The following is a 21,657-nucleotide window of genomic DNA, read 5'->3' on the forward strand; positions in this document are numbered from 1 at the left end:
TACTTCAAATGCATACTCCAAATGCGCCGTTGATTTCCCCAAATATCAAGCGTGGTCCGGTGCACGCTTCGTGGTCCCATATATCCCACAATTCATAGCGCGGCGGTGGGTGTGGATAATTTTGCCGCAAAATACGGCAGAAAGCAGAAGGGAGCGGCCGAAGAGTGAACTGTCAAAAGTAAGTACTGAATATTATGTCACTTATTTATGTGCAAATGTTTAATAGCGAAGAACATTAAATCATTACTGTTGGCCACATGTCGGCAAAGTTATGTGACATTAGTGATGTTTGTACTTTCAGCGTTAACTTGGTTTTAAAGCCTCTACTTCAAAATATATACAGTGGGGCAAAAAAGTATTTAGTCAGCCACCGATTGTGCAAGTTCCCCCACTTAAAATGATGACAGAGGTCAGTAATTTGCACCAGAGGTACACTTCAACTGTGAGAGACAGAATGTGAAAAAAAAAAATCCATGAATCCACATGGTAGGATTTGTAAAGAATTTATTCGTAAATCAGGGTGGAAAATAAGTATTTGGTCACCTCAAACAAGGAAAATCTCTGGCTCTCACAGACCTGTAACGTCCTCTGTAAGAAGCTTTTCTGTCCCCCACTCGTTACCTGTATGAATGGCACCTGTTTGAACTCATCATCTGTATAAAAGACACCTGTCCACAGCCTCAAACAGTCAGACTCCAAACTCCGCCATGGCCAAGACCAAAGAGCTTTGGAAGGACACCAGGAAAAGTATTGTAGACCTGCACCAGACTGGGAAGAGTGAATCTACAATAGGCAAGCAGCTTGGTGTGAAAAAATCAACTGTGGGAGCAATCATCAGAAAATGGAAGACATACAAGACCACTGATAATCTCCCACCATCTGGGGCTCCACGCAAGATCTCATCCCGTGGGGTCAAAATGATCATGAGAACGGTGAGCAAAGATCCCAGAACCACACGGGGGGACCTGGTGAATGACCTGCAGAGAGCTGGGACCAAAGTAACAAAGGTCACCATCAGTAACACACTACAACGGCAGGGAATCAAATCCCGCAGTGCCAGACGTGTTCCGCTGCTGAAGCCAGTGCATGTCCAGGCCCGTCTGAAGTTTGCCAGAGAGCACATGGATGATACAGCAGAGGATTGGGAGAATGTCATGTGGTCAGATGAAACCAAAGTAGAACTTTTTGGTATGAACTCAACTCGTCGTGTTTGGAGGACGAAGAATACTGAGTTGCATCCCAAGAACACCATACCTACTGTGAAGCATGGGGGTGGAAACATCATGCTATGGGGCTGTTTTTCTGCCAAGGGGACAGGGCGACTGATCCGTGTTAAGGACAGAATGAATGGGGCCATGTATCGTGAGATTTTGAGCCAAAACCTCCTTCCATCAGTGAGAACTTTGAAGATGAAACGAGGCTGGGTCTTCCAACATGACAATGATCCAAAACACACCGCCCGGGCAACAAAGGAGTGGCTCCGTAAGAAGCATTTGAAAGTCCTGGAGTGGCCTAGCCAGTCTCCAGACCTCAACCCCATAGAAAATCTGTGGCGGGAGTTGAAAGTCCGTGTTGCTCAGCGACAGCCCCAAAACATCACTGCTCTCGAGAAGATCTGCATGGAGGAATGGGCCAAAATACCAGCTACTGTGTATGCAAACCTGGTAAAGACCTATAGTAAACGTTTGACCTCTGTTATTGCCAACAAAGGTTATATTACAAAGTATTGAGTTGTATTTTTGTTATTGACCAAATCTTATTTTCCACCCTGATTTACGAATAAATTCTTTACAAATCCTACCATGTGGATTCATGGATTTTTTTTTTCCACATTCTGTCTCTCACAGTTGAAGTGTACCTCTGGTGCAAATTACTGACCTCTGTCATCATTTTAAGTGGGGGAACTTGCACAATCGGTGGCTGACTGTATATGTAGTCGACCTTAATCTTACAGAGAATGTGATGATTTCATGGATAATTAAAGTCAGTCATATATCCACAAACACAACAAGCTGAAAGTCAGTGATGCTGCTCGGTTTGCAGTCCTGAATATCACGGCACAAGCAGGATTCACTGCACTGTTAATGTTAGCTGTGTTATATTGCTGCCTCTGTTCGGTGGTGTCGAGCCAAACGCACTTTAACGTGTGTTTGAACGAGCTGACGGTTCACTCGTTAAGCTGAAAGAAAGATGCTTTAATCACAGGAGTCACACATGTGTCCACTGCACCATCTGGAACTCTTCTTGTCTCGTAATAACACAAACACTAAATCCTCCGTCTCTTGTGCTGTTGTGTAGCAGTGTATACACCTGAGACTGTCACCTGTCTGTCTGTCCTGCACTCTCTCTCTGTTTCTTTCTCTCTGATTGTGGAATAAAAGTATGAACATGTGTTTATAAGTTACATTTGTGTTTGAATCCTGCAGCTTATCACACATTTGATTTCCATGTGTGACGACTGCAAGTGTCCAGAGTGAGGACAGACTGAGGGACCCACTGCTGCACATAATCTGTGAGGCTTTGCACCCCTGATGATCCACCAGGACAAACTCAGCAGTGTGTGAGGAAGAGGAGGAGGAAGAGCCAGCAGCAGCTGACAGATGGAGAGAATAGACAGACTGTTCCCTGTTTGTGAAGGACTGCTAGGAAAGTTTAAAATAACTAACTGTCCTGAATCAGTCTTATTAGGTAATGTTCAAATAATTTTATCATCCCAGTGTTTCCAGTGTGGGAGAAAGTACTCAGGGCCTTCAAGCTACACACTATGAAAGGCAGCAACAAGTGTAATATTCAGAAACCTAAAGTATGTATCAGCAGCAGAATGGAGCTAAAAATAAATGTTGGTTTCAGTTCTATGAAGCTTTGAGTATTTTGGATCAGTAGCTGCTGTGTTTGTTGCATCATATTGCTGTAACTGTTTATATGTTTTATATATTCTGAGGTAAGTTGATCTATAGTGTTGCCTGACCCAGGAGTGGTCAAAACATTTATAATTTTTTATTCAATCATCTTCCGGAAGAGAGAGCCCTGCACAGTAGTGATGGGTCATTCGCGAATGAAATGGCTCTGAGATCCGACTCTTTGAAGTGAACGACGCGAGCAGGCTCCTTATCGCGAGCCGTCACGTGGTTTTTTTTTGGGGGGGGGGGGGTTTGGTTTTTCTCTTTTCTTTCTCTCACCCTCTCTCTCGCACTTTTTTCCCGCTTCACTCTGCACGCGAGTCTTGTGCTTTATGCTGGGCAGAGGGGGGAGGGGCGGTAGTTACACTCGCAGTAGCACAGGAACAGAGCCAGAGGGAGAGAGAGAGCCAGGGACAACGTCACATTAGAAAGGTATAGTAATCATCCACAACTATTTTCAGTTGCAGATGATAAAGGATTCAGAAAGTTTATTCATGCGGGCCTATATGACAGAGAATATGCATGTTCTTTTTGTTTTCATATTATAATTTATATTTAATTGTGTTGTGGTTTGCAGTGTTTTGTGTTGTTTCACTTTAAATTTGTAAAAGGAAAAAGCTGAAAATTTAAATAGTTAAAAGTTGAAATGTGAATAGTTGATTTTTGTATTATATGATTTATTTATTACATTTTTTGTGGAGTGAATAAATAAAAGTATATTTACGGTGGCCCCTACAGACAAAGCACGTAAAAACTCCAAAACACGTACAAACTCTGAAGCACATACAAACCCTGAAGCACGTACAAACTCCAAAACATGTAAAAACACGTAAAAACTCAGAAGCACATAAAAACTCAAAACACGTACAAAAGACAACAGAAGTGCTCCAGGATGCTGGGCGCAGTGTGGAGCTTTTGTTATCTTGTGGCCACACAAGCCAGCAAGTACCAACGACCGGATTAGGTGTGTGGTAGTAACAGGTAAATGAACTTTTTTTTAAATTATTTGAATATATATGAGTGCCTGTGTATAAATACACAAACAATACACACATGCTTTCAATTGTGTAATTTAAGTGATCTAGTAGCTCTGCTTTGGAAGTTCAGTTCATGCTAGAAATGTGTTTTATATTTATATATAAACATATATAAATAAAACCACTTTTTTTTACGTTAGTAATTCCTTTTGTGCACAATTTTATAGTATTGTTAATAATAAATTAATTAAAGCAACAAAACAACCTAAAGAGCCGGTTCGGAGCCGAAAGAGCCGGCTCTTTTTAGTGAGCCGAACCGAAAGAGCGGATCTCTAAAAAGAGCCGGAAATCCCATCACTACTGCACAGCCCAAAGCCAGTTGCAGAAACTCTAACATTAGAAGCTCAATATGTGTCTGATATGGTGTTATTTTGGTACTTCACACGTCACACAGTTTCGATATAAACAACTCCTTATATGGTACAAGTTTAACTCTGTTAAATGTAATAAATTGTGTTTTCATTGATGCCTGGATGGCAAACTTAATTGTTACACCTGGTAAAGCAGCAATGTTATTAAAGATGAAAGAATTTAGACAGTTTTTAACTCTCAGTGTGTCGCAGTGTTCGTTTGACTTTGGGACCTGAAGGGACGGAGTTTTGTACCCAGGTTACTCTGCGAGGCTCCTGACTACGATAGTTATAACGCTCTGACAGTCCATCAAGTAGTGCGGCTTGGTAGCTTACCAAAGTCATACTAAAACATTTTTGACAGATTTTTTAGCGCCGTGTACCACATAAAATCTGTTTGAGGTTAGTAAACACAACCAGAATTCATACATAAGGTACGCCGGATTATAAGGCGTACTGACGATTTTTGAGAAAATTAAAGGATTTTAAGTGTGCTTTATAGTGCAGAAAATACAGTATACAGAAGAAAATAATATATCGCGATATATATTGTTACCGCACATGCTTCAAATTATACGGCAATATGGATTTTAGGCCATATTGCCCAGCCCTACTTACTTTTTCTTACTTTCTTTTTTACTGTTTATACTGGAGCACCGTAACCAACATAATTTCCCCTAGGGATCAATAAAGTATTCTGATTCTTATTCATATGACAAACAGACTCAATAGGAGATGTAGCCTAGAATTAAACGTCTACATTTCAAAGAAACACATAGGTCAGTACCTCACCAGTGTCTCTAAACATTTAGATTCATAAAATTCTGAGTTTAGTTATCAAGGACACGAACGAGCAAACATGCCAGTTCTGAGGGGAGTGTACACATATTAATGTCCGTGCATGTCGAGCTTTTCACAGAAGAAATGGTGGCCATAAGATTTTTATTTTGGTAAAGGATACATTCCAAGTGTCCTCGTCTCCTTTTTTCCATACAGACAGAAAAACTTCACTGCATAGGTCTTCCACTCCACAACAGCAACATTGTCTAACTTAAATAGTTATACTCCCATAAGGCTTTATTTTCTATAGTGCCAGGATAAAGCAACATTAAATATCATCCATCCAGATCATCTTTAACAAAATATTTCCACTTTGTATAAACTCACACTGAAGACCAAAATAATTGTCACACATGATAAAACAGAATTAAATAATAAATTGTCTCTTACTTAAACAACTATGTTTTAAAGATTACATCAAACTCAATATATCACTATTGTCGCAAACCTTAAGCACCACAAAATATTCAGTTTCATTAACAAGGAACTAGCAAACGTGACGGGTCTGGAGGGGAGCATGAATGGGCTCATGTCCAAACATGTCTGTACATGTTTAGCTTCTAGCGGGACAAATAGTGGTGAAAAGTCAACAAATGTTTTTTGATAAAAGGACATTCCACGGGTAACCTGTGTTTTCCCAGACTGGACAAATTCAGTTTCACTTGAGAAAAAGACATCACTGTTTGAACCTGTAATTTTTTTTTCAGTTTCATTTTAAGACGGCATTGTTCTAGCCCCATAGACAGGTTGCCAGAAAGACATACAACCATTCAGGACTATGGACAATTTAGAATTGGTAACATGCAAATGTCTGGACCATGGTAAGGAACCTATGGAGGCACATAATCAAACATCGGTTCCATGTTTCTTGATTGTAATATTACTCTGTAATTTCTCTTTTCTATGCTAATAAATATAGGATTGACTATTGGGACTGATTTGGATTTGAAAGGGTGACATTATCAAGAGATAATCAGCAGACTAGTGCACCAAAGGAAGAAATCAGTCCTACGTATTTATTTAATATCCACATGGAACAACTCTCCAAGTCTTACTGGAGGCCAAGACCCTGCCATCCAGAGTAAGTATCTGTTAGATACCATATTTCTAAGAGTTTCAAATGTGACCTTGTGACTCTGGTGAAAGCTCCCAAATAGCTTCAGTGATATACTGGTTCATTTCCTTCTCTACCTCCAGTTCCTTCACCACCAGAGGAGTGATATTCCACATTCCTGCAGCACTCAGGGTCAGGAGTGTCTCCTTGGGTAGTGGGCACACAGAGTGGTGGATCCGTGTTATCTCTTGACTAATGAGCTCATTTTAAACAGAAATAAGTTCACTAATGATGTTGTGTGTGCTGCACTCTGAAACTCATTCTTTTCTATCACTTGCACCGGGCAGTAACAGTTTCTCACTGCATTGAGCAAAGTGGAGGATAATATACAGAGTGACACATATTCCAGAGACCAGTAAATATGTATTTACTGGTCAACCACAACATGAATTAAAACATGGGTGGGTTCCACTGTTGCCAAAGCAGTTCCTCATAGAGGGTAATATGATTGTTCGTTTTCTCTGTATGTATTATTGTAGGGTCTACCTTATAAAGTGCCTTGATGAGATTGAATTGAATATAAGGTTTCTGGACCAGGTAACATCCCAGGTCATACTGTCAAAGCATGTGCTCACTAACTGGCATCTGTTTTCACAGACATTTTCAGCTTCTCACTGTTTTTATCTGTAGTCTGCTTTCAACACTATAAATCATTAAATCAGCCACCATCAGTGAGTCTGCTTACAGAGCAGAGGTAAGAACCCTGACATCATGGTATCGGGATAACAACAGACTGCACGGCAGAGGCAAATCCCCATTTATATTGAGGGGACAGAGATGTCAGATGCTTCAGGTTCCTGTGGATTAACATCAGGTTTGCCATTCATCCCAAAATACACACCAAATTCTATCAATGCAGCATCGACAGTATTCTGTCTGGCTGTATCATAAGCTGATATGGCAGCTGTTCTATGGAGGGTGGTCAGATCAGCACAGAGTATCAGCAGCTCTGAACTGCCAGCCATCTAGGACCTCTACTCACTGTTGTAATAGCAATTTTACAATGTATGTTGAAGGGATATTACTGCCCTCTGTTGATGTGTTTGTGCATTACACTAAATAAAAAGGTGTTCGTTAAAAACATCACTCACAGCGCTGTAAGAGGAAGGCTCAGAAGACCCTCACTGATCCCAGCCACCCCACCCATACACCCTTCCCATGGTACAGCAAGATCTATACCCAAACCAGCAGATTCAGGGACAGTTTCTACTCCATACTGAAATATAGGACAGTTTATTTTGCGCAATCACATTGTATATGTATATACAGTAGTTTTAATAATCTGCATTTATTTATTCTAATTTCTTTTAATTAATATTAATTTTGATTTATTTGTACAGTTCAATCTCTTATCTATTGTGTGTAATTTTTCTTTGCTGAAAAATTGTGGGGCTCTGAGCTTAAGATTTTAATTGCCGGTAGTAATGTGCCACATTACCTGTATATGAAAATAAAACTTGAGCTTGATATAGTCAGTACTCTTTCATCTGCAGTCAGAAACAGCATTAGGAGGAGCTGCAGAGGTGCAGATGTGAAGTAACTGTGAGCGGCTAAAAAGCTTGGCTGGATGTAGAAGGATATCAGCTCCCGTTTGGAATATGCAAGATTAAATCTTGATCTTAAATGTGAGTCAGCCAATACATCCCCAGTCAAACTTTATCAAGAGAGAACTTCTTTCATCTACAGAAGCAGTTATTGTGCAACTGTGACAAACCTCTGAAAATAGCAGCAGCTCTGCTCATGACTGCACAGATCTGAGCTGATTTTAACCGGACTTTCGGTTCTATTTTAAAATGCTGTGAGAACAGGTCAGTTAGACAGCTGAAGTCAGAACTGAAGACAGTTCAGTTCTGCTTTGTTTTCAGTGAAATCTGATGAAGCATTACTGAGGACCAGGAATTTGTGTGACTCTGGAGAGTTAGTGGAGAGTTTTAGGACGGAGCCAAAGTTTTAGCTCTGCATTCAAAACTCTGAAGATGAACAAACCTCAAACTTATAAAATTCACATAATCTGAACATATTTTTGGGCAGTCTGCTAATGTCCTATTTTATGGAAAGTGACTGAAAAATAATATAAGTACCAAACTGAATGGACAGTCTCAGAAATACGATCATCTGCATCTCAGTGTTTCCTGTTCTAGTTTTCACAGTCTTGCGTTCCGAACTTGCTTGGCTCTCTGGGCTCTCTGCAGACATCCTGCTCCTCCTTTTACTCTCCCACCGGGATCCAACCCGGCTCAGCTGAGGGGTGCCTGTAGCCAGCCTCCTCGCTCCTTGTTCAGCTTCCTGTCCCAGCCTCAGCCTGCTGAAGCTGTGATCTCTGCACAGCCAAAGCTTGACTGTGCAGCTCCCCTTGAACATTGTGACCCTGGACTATCTGACACCTCAATGACAGTAATTTTGTTTTTTTTTCCTCTGGACTTTTTCTCTGTCTGAATGTGTTGAACCCGTAACTCAGCGCTGAGTCAGTAAATCTAAATAACATATCCTTTTGTTCTCCTGAACTGGCTGAAAATAAAACTGTGCGTGTAGATTTCGTATATGAACCTGCATCTATTTGTGGCGATGAGCCAGAACTTCCTAAGACTGGTTAATGGCCGGAGTTTCCTAAGATGGCTTTTTGTGCTCTGTCAAAGACTAATTTTCATGCTTCTCAGTCAGAAAGAGTTTCTGAAGCAGCTCAGTCTGAAACAATCAGCAATATAACTCAATTAGCTCAGTCTGAAAGGGGTTTATCTCCTGGGCTCACTCTGGTTCTAGTAATTCTGTGCTTGCCTCCCCCAAGACCTTGTTTTCAGTCCCTGTCACAGATCATAATGAGTCAATTCCTGTTAGTTATATTAGTTATATCCATATGAACAGTAAAAATGAACTTTTTGCTAACTCTGTGTAGACAGAGGACCCGTTTTCACTACCTGAGTGAAAGTAAATTCAATTTCTGAGTTTCCCTCTGTGTCTTCTGCTGAGGCTTTCTATCAATCAGAGCAGGCCTGCTCTAAGACCCTATTTTTATTGCGCTAACTGGAGCTCACTTGGCCAGGGAAGATTGTGCCTGTGTTTGCTGCCACAATCTGTCATGTTGTCTCTCAAAGTAAAATGGAAATGATTACACATGCTTTCATTTATCCCACCTTAATTATTATAATTCATCAGAATCAGAATACTTTATTGATCCCTGTGTCACGGTCCGCTGTGACAGACCGTGTGGAGAGTGCGTGGAGGACTCAGGTGCAGACACAAGTGACTCGGGAGTGAACTTTAAACAAAAGCGAGCCTTTTATTGTGGCTGGTAACATAAGAGAAACGAACAAGAATAAGGGCAGCACAAAAGCAATAACTAAACAGAAACCTAAACTGGGGAATGAACTAAGGTAAGGCTATGATTTAGAATACAACAGACCGGGCATGGAAACACGGAGGGTGGGAACACAGACGACGCGACACAGACTGTAAGAAACACAGAGACTAAATACACATGAGGGATGATCAGGGGAAGTGGCCACACATGGGAACGCAGCTGATATACATGAACTTAACAACAGGACAGGAGGAGTGAAACTAAATACACTGACATTCAATACAGACTTTCAAAGTACAACAGGAAACATGGAGATTAGACATGACATGAACCAAACATAACCATGCAGACATGACTCATGACAGATAGACGCACGAACCAGGGAGACTCAGTACAGGGGAAGATGACAGAAGCGACAGCATGAACTTGACAACACAAGACACACGGACATAAACACATGAAGGGCAAGGGAGGCTATATACAAGGGTAATATAATTACAAATGAGCTGGAATAACTAAATGAACCTAAACAATCAATAAACATCAAAATAGACTAAACACAAAACACTGGGTCGCACGACCCAGGACCATGACACCCTGGGGGAAATTATTTTTTGTTACAGTGCTCCATTATAAACCAACATTAACAAGACAGACAATACGCTAACTAAGAATAGTACAATATATACAGGCATATAGGGCTTTGGAGTTGACGTCATGCCGCAAAGCATTGTGGGAGCGCGGCACCATTTTCGGGGTCTACGAATCAAAACAAACACACTGTGTTGGAACGACGACTACAAGATGCTTAAAAGCAGCTCAAAAGAGAACGGACTGTATAGAGACCGATTGCGTCCAGAGGCGAAGCAGCGGTACTTGCAGAAAATAGCGTGCATTGGAGTGGAGTAGAAACCTTGAAGACCAACTGCTCGAGTACTGCGAGTGAAATGCGTTTGATTTCCCTGCAATCATTCACATTAGGGCAGCATAAATTCATTCATGAGGGGAAATTACAGTGAGAACATGTGGAGGCTGTTAGAGGGATAACATAGTGAGTTCAGTGCATTGATGTGGCATTGTCCTGAAGGATTTAGTTATTCTTTATGGTTAAATAAATTGCACTAATTTGTTAATGTTTATTTTAAATAATCCTAATTATACATCTTGCTTCCATATTTGTATCCTGTGTCACTAAAAATACATTTTATTTTAGTTTTATACATTGATTAATGACCTGCAGAATCTCCTTATCATGTTAAGTGATTCATAATTGTCACTTTATGCTTTCTCCATCTCTAAAGTGATGACATCCTTGCATTACATACTTTAGGTTCATTTTCTGCAGGCAGGTTTCTGACAGAACAGGCAGATTAAGAATATAAGATGCAGCGTTGATGCACGTTGAGCTGCAACGTTAGGGCATTATTCCCCTGTTTGAGCAGATTATCCCTGCATCGCCTACAGATGGTTCAGAATGCTGCTGCGAGGGTTCTCACCAGGCTCTCTAACAGGTCCCATGTGAGAACCATTTTGGTGATCAATTTCAGAGCCCTCAGATACTTCCCTATATCAGTGAACTACTTCAGTCATACAGAGATCTCTGTGATCAAAGCTTGTTGTCTGTACATTGGTCCAGCTTAAAGACCAAAGGTGACAGAATCAGAATCAGAAAGACTTGATTCATCCCCGAGGGGCAAATAAGATCCAAGAGAGCAACATGATGTTGAAGATAAGGACAGGGCATAAACAGGCAATAAGAGTGAGATAATAAATACACAGAATATACAGTATATACACAGTTTTAAAATTACACAGTTTTTAAATTAAAGTGACTGAATAGGTGAATAAATAACTGTAAGTGACTAAAAGTGAATTAAGTGTTGGCATTATAAAAATAGTGCAGAGTAGTTTATGTTTCTGGTGTGGGAAATGTTCTTATCGGCTGGAGTTAAAAAGCAGGGTGGCTTTGGGGACAAAGGTGGCTCTCCTCCTCTCAGTCTTGCAGGAAATTTAGTGGAGGCGTCGCCCAGAGGGGAGCCATTGAAATGCGGGTGAATAAGAATCAGAATCAGAGTACTTTATTAATCCCGAAGGAAATTAGGGTTACAGCAGGCAGCACGCTAATGGCACATGCGCACTTACAAAGGAACCTTCTGACCAACTTTACACAAACATCACATTGGGCAGACATGTCAGAAAGGTAGGCTGATAGGAAAAAAAACAACAACGAAAATACATAACATGAGGTGAGAGGAGGAGAAAAAAAAACTCCACTCAGACTGAGCTCCTAGTGGGAGAACAGTTTGATAACAGAAAAAACACCTCAGCACAAAAGCACATGACTATCAATACACCATAGAAACACGAGACAAGCAACAGGGGCGGGTAAAGGTGAGAGAGAGCCGGCGTAGACAGCGCATCTGGTCCTGCAGCATGTCTGCACTGGTCCAGTCGACCGCCATCTTCCCTGGTAGGGCACAAGCATCGAAGGCGTTTGGAAAGGGAGGGGGGATCAGTGTGTGCATATCAGTGTATGTGTGTGTGTGTGTGTGTGTGTCCAGAGTTCAGCTGAGACAGTGTCCTTCGCCCAGTCGCCCAGTAAACAGTCTTCCAGCCAACCCAGGTGGCCTTGCATGGAATGGGAAGAATAGTCAACACACAGTTGTTATCTGGGAGTTTTTGTTCAGCTCCAGCCTTGGGCCTGCAGCTGGCGCCGAGGTATCCGCATTCTGATGTTGATGTTGTTGATTTTTCTTTTATGCGAGCAGCTCAGGAGAATTTCAAAGCTGTTCTTTAACACTCCGACACTGGTCTCAATCTCCCGTTGGAGAACCGCGAGCCTCCCCATGATGGTATCAAACTCCCGTTCCGTGGTGTTGTCATTCTTTTGATTCTGAGACCCCACAACTGCAGTGAGCTGTCTTAACCATGCTGCTTTCGTTGTGAGAAGTCACGCCTCGTCCCACCGTTTCAATCCCAGCAGGCAGCCTTAAGGGGGTGTGAACAGCCGGTTCCGCTCTCTTAATTCTCCGATAAGTCAGGGCCAAGCCAGCTCCGATCAGCAAGAACCCTGTTATCATGGTTCCGAATAGGTAGATATCTTCAGCGTCCTCGATCGACAGTCCCACCAGGCACACAATCCTCCATGTCTGCCACCCGTGTATCCGGCAGGGAAAGTCCCTCCAGGGCACTCGGGCTTTCCTGAGCCCAGACTTCTCGTTGAGAAAAGGGTGTCAATAGCATTCAGAGACCAGTTGATCAAATCTATAATTCTCTTTTAGGTTTTAGAGAATGACTGTGAGAGACTGTTCCAGGGAAAGTAATGCACACGAAACAGGACAAGGACACAAGAGGCTAAGCAGGGAAGATAAGGGGAAGGAGGAGAGGAGAAAAGTGCGACCGCCTTCGCGGAGACCTGAAGAAGTAGTCAAAGGGATCACTGATGATTTTGGCTGCCTGTCTAAGTCAGTCTAAGTCAGTGCCTGTGCTTTCAAGGTTGTGGCCCCAAAGCTGCGGCTCTCACTTCCACTGGAACTAAGATCTGTGAACACTGTTGATATCTTTAAAAAGACACTTGAGACCCACCCCAGGGGTGACCCTGCACAGGTGGGAGACCTGATTGTTCCTTTGAGGCGAGTTAAAACTCCTCCTAACATCAGTCCCTGGGTGACTAAATCTGTGATGTCCAGCATACAGAAAATTAATCTCAGCATCCGTGCACAAAAAGAAACCATCGTGCATGCGCGAGTGACTGCTTTACATGCATTGGGGGCAACCGTGGCTCAGGGGAATGGGAAGCTCATCTGTAACCGGAAGGTTGAAGGTTTGATCCCCCTGCTCTCTCTGTCCTGGTCGTTGTGTCCTTGGGCAAGACACTTTACCCTACCGCCTACTGGTGTTGGCCAGAGGGGCCGATGGTGCGATATGGCAGCCTCCCTTCTGTCAGTCTGCTCCAGGGCAGCTGTGGCTACAACCGTAGCTGCTTCCACCAGTGTGTGAATGTGAGAGTGAATGAATTGTAAAGCGCTTTAGGTGCCTAGAAAAGCGCTATATAAATGCAAACTATTAATATTATTATTGCTACAGTTTCACGCTCTCTGGCCCTTCTGTCTTCAGAGTTATTGAAATTTATCATAGAAGGATCCGGTCTGCAGTCCACATGATTTCAAAGCTGTGATGAAGCTGTTGGTGCACATTTGACTTTCACACAGTGTTACAGCTTCTGACCTGCACATTATTCTTTCTATCTTTCCCTCTAACCTCTGATCCTCCAGTTGGCTCTGTGTTCGACACTGTAAACAGCTTTTATTGTGAAGGTTCTCAGAGGAGGGGACTTCCTGTGAAAGAGAACTTTTTTCTGTGCCATCAGCTGCAGAGTAACAGCTCTGCTCTGACAGCCGTCGGTGAGCCTGAGAGGATCAGCTGTAACGGGATTGTTACTGAGGATGAAGATGATGATCCTGCTCCTCTTACTCGGTAAGAAAGCTGCTCTGATCCTTTGAACACACACACACAGGTGCACGCATGCACACACACACACAAACAAACACACACATGGATGCATGCACACACACACACATGATTCTTAAACCATCAGGAAACATGGAGTAATAGTTCAATGCAGCTGAACTACATTAAAACAAAGATTTATTTATTCATTAAGGTAAATGTGCTTCGTGCAAACTGAATTTCTACAGTCAAGCATGTTTTTATATGACCACACTGAACTACCCTGTGGTCATGTGGCCAAATGTGAAGCTGGGTGTTCACAGTGAGTGCGGAACACTTCAGTAAAACCTCCACATTGACATTATTTATTAACTGCTCATGTCCACTGATTAAGCTCTTTTATGTGATGAAGCTCGTTCATGTGATGAAGCTCACTCCCATGGCCTCCATGCAAGATGGACCTGCTCCACCCGCTGAACACTGAGCTGTGTTCATGTCTCTACATGGTCTATGTGATGATCTGACGTGTTTAACCTTAGAGTGCAGGGAGGAGTCTGTACTACAGGAAGTGCCCACTGAGCCTTTTTTAGATTTAAGCTCACACCCCAGCAGGTGGAGGAGCCAGAGAGAGAAAAAAGAAGCCGTGTGGGGAGCGTGGTCGTTCAGTGCTGTAACTTCAGCTTGACCACAGTGGAACATTTACCCACACCCTAAGATATCAGTACTACATATAAGCATCAGTACCCACATGCAGTATCAGTACAACAATCAGTATCAGTACTACATATCAATATCTGCACTACATGCAGTATCAGTACATACAGTAAATCAAATCACTTTTATTGTCACATCACATGTGCAGGTACACTGGTTCAGCACATGCAAGTGATATTTTGGGTGTAAGCTTCACAAGCAACAGAGGTGTGCAAAATACAATAACATAAGATAAGATAAGATAACCTTTATTAGTCCCACACGTGGGAAATTTGTTTTGTCACAGCAGGAAGTGGACAGTGCAAAAGTTATGACGCAAAAATTAGAATACAATAAGAATAAATACAGTACACAGCTGTACAGAATAGAATAAAATAATATACTACATACAGTAGAATAAAATAGAATAAAAATATACAATAAGATAAAAATAGAATACGAATGCTATATACAACTGAGTAAAAATACAACGATGCCAGAAAAGATTATTGCATTATTGCACTTATATGTATGTATATATATATACACACACAAAGACACGCATATATGTATGTGTATATATATATATGTGTGCGTATGTGAGTGTATATATATATACATACAGAGAAAAGGTGGGAAAATAAAAACATCTTGATGATTGAGTTTAATGACAAAAATGTTTCTATTGCTCCATCAGGTGAACAGAGCTCTGCTGTCACATCCATGTTGTGCTTTCTTCTTGCTAATGTTCATGTCTTTGCTTCAAAATGAAACTGGTCCTCATCTTCCTCCTAAATTCAGAGCAGCTCTGAGAAAAAAAGTAAAATACAAATGAGAGGTTCATCTAAAACTTTACAGAATAAAGTCAGTAGAGTTGGTTCCACCTTTACGCTGTGCTGCAAACCAGTCCATGAGACTTTGTGGTGCAGGGAACAGCTCTGATTGGCTCATGCAGCCAGGTGGGCGGGTCCATACAACAAAAAGGTTTAAAATTAAATAACTCTGGAAGTAGTTTGTCAAACTCTTAGTCTCTGTGACACTCTGAGAATATCACTGTGTGTGTCAGTGCGAGTGTGTGTGTGTGTGTGTAAGTGAAAGGTCAGGTGACTGTGAGTCACAGCGTCTATCTGTTTTATGTTTCTGTCTTCAGTTTCTCAGCATGCCTCAGGGGTGGAGGTTTATGAGGGGGTGGAGTCTGTCCTGCTTCCCTGTCGGATACAAGCTGATGATTCCAGGAGCGCCACAGAACTGCTTTGACAGTGGAACCTACACCTGCATCACCCTCAGGAGCAAAGAAGAGCTGAGCTGGACTGAAGTACAGTTGAAGGTCACGGGTCAGTTGACAGAGGTCAGATTGATGTGAATTCATACAAACATGTTGATGATGTTTATGTCTCGTGTCTTTGTGTTACAGAACCTCCTCGTCCAGTCTGGCCCACAGTTCTCTCAGCTGTGCTGCTGGGTACTCTGATCATTCTGGCTGCTGCCTACGTGTGCTACATATGGATGAGGAACAGAGAAGGTGAAGAGTGTGTGTGTGTGACTTAGTAACAGAGCGAGCTCTACCGTCACGCTGACTGATGTCTGTGACCTTTGACCTCCACGCATTAATCCATCCTCCAGCAAATCCTCACATATCACTGAAACTAGCTGTTGATGTTTCCAACAGGTCTGCAACATCTGGATTAGGATTGCAAAAATTCAATAATTCGTTTGACACGTGACTCTGTAGCGCTCCACTGTCACCATGGAAACACAGGCCACATTAGTGACTAAAAACAGACCTGCAGTGCAACCATATGAATAAGAGTGTGACAGCAGTAAGCCCACACAGCTCCCGGTTTGAAAAACAAAGACTGATAACCAGAGATGGTTACTTTTTTCAAGTAACGAGTAAAGTAAGGGATTACTATCGCAAAAAAAGGTAATTGGATTACCGTTACTTTCCCGTAGGAACGCTGCGTTACTGCTTTACTAAAACCGTGATTTTTTTTGCGAGAGTGTCTCATGACAATAACGTAAGCCAGTGCGACGTTAGTGACAACAGCTGTGTGCAGATCAACAATGGATCACATATCGATTGTGGGAGAGAGTATGAGCGTGCAGCGTTTAAAGCGTGGAAGTACTGACCTTACTTTGAGTTTGATTCCATAAAAAGTGACAAAAACATTAGCGTCCATCGTGCGTGGGAGGAAAACTTTTTACAGCGAAAAAAGCCCCTAAACTTCCAAGCAAGCACCAAGTGCGCAACGATGTAATGGGAAACTCACAGAGAAACTCGCGGATTCTTCCACTGACCGCGGCACACCTGCACCAGGGTAAACCTCCAACTACCCCACTCCTGCTTTACCGGTGAAAATAGAGCAACAGGACCGCTGAGTCTTTGACTTTATTTATTTTCTGCTGTGTTTTACTTGCATCTATTTGAAAGACTGAGTGTAAACACACAAAATATTTTATTTTATGTGCTGGAATGTGCAGAAAATAGGTTTAAATGTTAAACTAATTTCTTCCAGTCAGAGAATGTTGCATATAATTAAATTTTTGCTTGATGCATAAAGTTAAAAGGTTAAAACAAGTTTTAAAAAGAGACTTTTCCATTTGATTACATTTTATATGACGGATTATGCTGTTACACGCCGGCCTGGGGGGGGGGGGGGGGGGGGGAAATAATAATAACACAAGAAAATAATAAAAAGTAGTAAATCACACAGCCACAGCTTTACAATGAGTAGTCGTTTTATTAACTTGACAGGTAGCGAGCGCCAGGGTGGGCATGGCCAAAACAACAAACAAAACACTGGAAATGAATCAGAACTAACTTACCTATGAATCCACCCCAAAAGAAAATACAAACCTCTAACCTGTCTCCCTACCCGAAACAGGAGAAAAAGAAACGGCTTCCCACCCCTACAGCTACCATGTCCAGATACGACTCTCTAAACTGTTTTTACTGCAGCCCAGCTCTGTCACACGCCACGACGGGCCCCAAACGCGCAGCTCACTGGAAACAGGAAGTAGTAGGAGGGGCTGCCGGCCCAGTCAGGTCCCAATTTGTAGCTGGCCTCATTCCCTCTTCCACCAATGGTTAGCCTCCACCTGGAAACAGACATCACAGAGTACAAACAATGCCCCCGCATGGTGTGGCAAGTAACAGCACCACACGGCAACAATGACCTGGGTCATAACAATGTAGAAAAAGTAGAATTGGGCTGAAAGATCTATCGCTTTATTACCTATTCAGGTTGTAAGTTGTGTTTTTAAAAAGTAACTAAGTAATTTATTTATTTTGAAAATAAGTAATCAGTAAAGTAACGGGATTATTTTTTTGAGGGAAGTAATCAGTAATTAGTTACTGACTACTTTTTTCAAGTAACTTGACCAACACTGCTGATAACACAACAGCAGCATTGATAATGATGTCACAGTTTAGCAATTAAGGTTAAGGTTACCGTGGCGCTTAGCTCAGGTGGAGTGAAAGAACACAGCGATGTTCCTGCGATCGCCTGTAAGAGCTTTACTGGGACAAAGCTGCAGGATTCATCTGATCAGCTGAGCAACAAAGTCTGCAGCTGCTCCACCAACGTCTGTTTACACAGAGAAAGCTGAACTCACTCTGATACACGTTTAAGTCACACAGCTTAATGAAGGCTAACAGCAGCCGTCCTATTTTACATGGAAGCAACACCAACAGCAAGCAGGGGGGAGTCTAAACGGGGGCTGTGTTACTACTGTGTTAATTAAACTGTGTTAACATTTAAAAGTATAGAAATGAACGTATGTTTTCACAAATCAGTTGAAATGTACATGATTGCGCGTGAGATTATTTATGTTTTTGCATTAATAAGTTACGTTTCTTCCTGTTAAAGTGAGTTTTTCCTTCCCACTGTGGTGAAAGTGATTGCTGAAAGAGGGTCATCTGATTGTTTCTTTGTGTTATTGTGGGGTCTTACAATATGAAGCACATTGAGGTGACTGTCGTTGGAGCTGCTCCTGTGCTGATGTGTGCTCTGTGTGATGTAGGGGGTTGGGGATCAGACCTGTGGAAGTGTGGAGATGATGGCTATCTGAGATGGAGCGGACGAGTCTCCTTCTGTGAGTTTCTCCACATGTATTATCTGTCTGTCCAACACTGGAGGGCGCTGTTGATTATTGATGTGTGGGAACAGCCAATCACTGCAGTCTGAATGCTTCTCTTTGGTCATGTGACCATTTGATCTCTGATCAGTGGGTTCTTCAGTTTCAGGCCTGTTTCTGCTGACTGCTGCAGGTGAGCTGATGTTCCTACACCTGTCTGTCCTCATCATGAGCTCTGACCTTTGGTGACCTTTAGTGACCTCTGTCCTGTTACAGGTGTGTGTGTGCTGCTGCTGTCTGGGCTGGCTGTTCCTGCGGGTAAGTTGATGATGAGGAACAAACACTAATAAATGAAGAAGGAGGAGGGAGGAAAGACCTCCTGTGGAGGAAGAGCCACAGACAGAGTCCTCCTTCATTTCTTTTGCACTGCTTAGAGGAGATCTGACATGATGCAGCTGGGCAGATGTTGTCAGTCAGGGTCACCTTTTATATCCTCCTCATGTTTGGTCCTGAGCAGCCTCTTGGGTTTCATGCAGTGTAAAGTTCTCAGAGCTTTTCTGGTCTCAATGACTGCTCAGAGTGTTTAAACTACAGCTCACACTCATACCTGCCTCACCTCCAGGGCTGATCCAGGATCAGCACTTCCAGCCTTCCTGCTGTGAGGAGAGAGAGCTGATTAGTGCACCTCTGTGCTGTGTTTAACTGACCAACACACCTCCTCTGCTTCCTCCTTCTTCAGATGCTCCTCCTCTTCTTCTTTCTGAGTCTGTGCTCAGACTCCTCTGCCATCTAGTGGTCTTCTGTCCATACTGCATCTCCACTGGTCTGCTGCTGTCCATCTACAGCAAGACACTGAACAAGCCAGCCGTCTCCATGGAGATGACCCAGCATCACAGAGGTCAAGGACTCGATGAAGACTACGATGACATCACTGCTTACGTCACCACCGAGCATGCCTTCTGAGCTGCAAATGGTGTTTGTGTTGCAGCTGCAGAAGGTGCCACAGATGCACATGCTGGAGCAGCACTCACAGCAGTCCTCTGTACTTGTAAGAAGCAGAATTTTTAGTATTAATTTGATATCAGGCAGACCTCTGAGGGTTTCTGAGGAATATATCAGAAAGAATTATCTGATTGCAGAAGCCTGTATTTTTCACAGTAAATGTTCATTTGTGATAAATTTTAATAATGGCTGAAAATAAAGTGTTACATACAAAACTTACAGCATTCCAGTCCTCAGTGTGTGTGTGTGTGTGTGTGTGTGTGTGTGTGTGTGTGTATGTCCTGTCAACACGACATTTGTGAAGTCACTGCTGCAGTTGTGCTTCTATACACTATAACTACACTATATTATTTCCAAGAGCATGCTCGGGTCATCACAACAACCTTCATGTTGTGCTTGAGTATGTCTGTTACTTTAGTCATAAGCTGCCTCTATTGGAACTGGATGGTGTGATGTGTCTGCAGCTCTACATGTATTATAGGAAAATGAATGATGATAGTCCACAGTAGATCTGACCAAAAAGAGATATAAAGTGTGTGTATACAGGTATACATATCATCCAAAAATTCACCACATCCTCTTTTCTTTGTATCTGCTCCTTCCTGGTTCTATACTGAGAAAACATTGCATTGCAAACATTGCAACCACTTTTCCAAGAATACGCGCTTCTTTTGTGGTTCGGACTCCTTCTGACATTTCTTTGGAGGTGGAGGAAAACCAAAGTAATTGCTTAAAGGAGCTTCTTCTGTCACGGCTGGGGGCAGTCGTGTGGTGTATTGAAAAAAGGATCCAAAATGCAGGTATTGGCTGGTGTGCGAGTGAGTGTTTATTTACAGAGGTGAGAAGGTGACAAAACAGGAGGAGCAGAGCAGGGAGTAAACAAACATAAACTGGGAAAACTAAAGAACAAAGCTTAAACCAGACACTCACAGGAGGAGGAGCAAAATGCACAAAGAGAGATGGCAGAGAGACACAGAATGAATACCGGGTAACAGAATAATGCAGACTAACATGGAATTAAACAGAGGACGCGACAGAGAGCACAGGAAAACACAGGGCTTAAATACACGGGGAGTAATCATGGAATGGGCCACAGGAGGGAGACACAGCTGGGAGCAATTAGGCTAACGAGACAGGGGAGAGGTAAAACTGAACACACTGACATGAGACATGAACTTTCAGAATAAAACAGGAAACTAACAGACACAGAGAACCAGACAGGACACTGAACTTGACAGGCAGACTCATGAGCAGACACAATAACACCATGGACAGACAGAGGGAACACAGAGAAGTGGGAGCAGGCAGGCAAAGAACAGAAACCTAACAAATGGCAAAATCACAACAGAATACACACTCGGAATGAACAAAAGCATAAGGAAACACAAAACACTGAGTCCTCAGACTCAGGACCATGACATCTTCGACATCTTTAAGAGTTCTAAGCAAATGTCTGTCCTCCTCCAGAAAATCTTATGTATGCAAACACGCGTTGCAACTTCTTATCTTGTGCGTGTTTTTTATTTTGACAGCGAATGCGCACCTGCGGACCACTTATGTGCAGCCCTCGTTATTTAGCTCGTCATATTGCAGCCACAGAAATTCTTTTGTCCATGAAACCATAAAGCTGCACTTTCTTTTTGCCTTATAGTCTGATTTGTCATAACTTTCCGTTTTGTGGTAAGCTTTTCTTTGGCTGCAGGAGATTTCACTTGTCATGTTTGCATAGTAAGCTAACAATTGATAAGACGATGTCAGAGGAATTGGTGCGCAAATTATCGTCACTCACCAATCAGTGCTGTCGCTCTCTATACACAGTTCGTGCGATTGCAAAGTGAAAGCAAAAAAACAAGCGCAAATTCAAACGCGATTTCAATATGTCACATATTGACAGTGG

At 42.4% G+C, this 21,657-nt stretch overlaps 1 protein-coding gene and 1 long non-coding RNA gene across 2 annotated transcripts; both read left to right on the top strand.

The window, feature by feature from the left end:
• The first annotated feature begins 5,649 nt into the window (after positions 1 to 5,649).
• Positions 5,650 to 6,906, top strand: LOC145425958 (uncharacterized). The gene is made up of 3 exons (XR_013906727.1): positions 5,650 to 5,948; positions 6,047 to 6,208; positions 6,325 to 6,906. It is a non-coding gene; the product is annotated as an uncharacterized LOC145425958 (long non-coding RNA).
• An 8,654-nt stretch (positions 6,907 to 15,560) lies between these two features.
• Positions 15,561 to 19,975, top strand: LOC145425938 (uncharacterized). Its single transcript, XM_080299451.1, has 6 exons — positions 15,561 to 16,015; positions 16,096 to 16,203; positions 18,705 to 18,776; positions 18,922 to 18,951; positions 19,035 to 19,076; positions 19,498 to 19,975. The coding sequence occupies exons 1-6, from the start codon at positions 15,841 to 15,843 to the stop codon at positions 19,719 to 19,721; spliced, it is 651 nt and encodes a 216-aa protein (XP_080155577.1). The 5' UTR covers positions 15,561 to 15,840; the 3' UTR covers positions 19,722 to 19,975.
• The last annotated feature ends 1,682 nt before the right edge of the window (positions 19,976 to 21,657 follow it).

This window comes from Astatotilapia calliptera, chromosome 3 (assembly GCF_964374335.1).
Source record: "Astatotilapia calliptera chromosome 3, fAstCal68.1, whole genome shotgun sequence".
Taxonomy (NCBI): Eukaryota; Metazoa; Chordata; class Actinopteri; order Cichliformes; family Cichlidae; genus Astatotilapia; species Astatotilapia calliptera.

Bases quoted from the DNA above. Each gene is read 5' to 3' on its own strand.
- LOC145425938 (XM_080299451.1), top strand. From the start codon at position 15,841: ATGCCTCAGGGGTGGAGGTTTATGAGGGGGTGGAGTCTGTCCTGCTTC. The intron at 16,016-16,095 runs GTCAGTTGACAG...TTTGTGTTACAG, and splicing joins AGTACAGTTGAAGGTCACGG to AACCTCCTCGTCCAGTCTGG. The intron at 16,204-18,704 runs GTGAAGAGTGTG...TGTGTGATGTAG, and splicing joins ATGGATGAGGAACAGAGAAG to GGGGTTGGGGATCAGACCTG.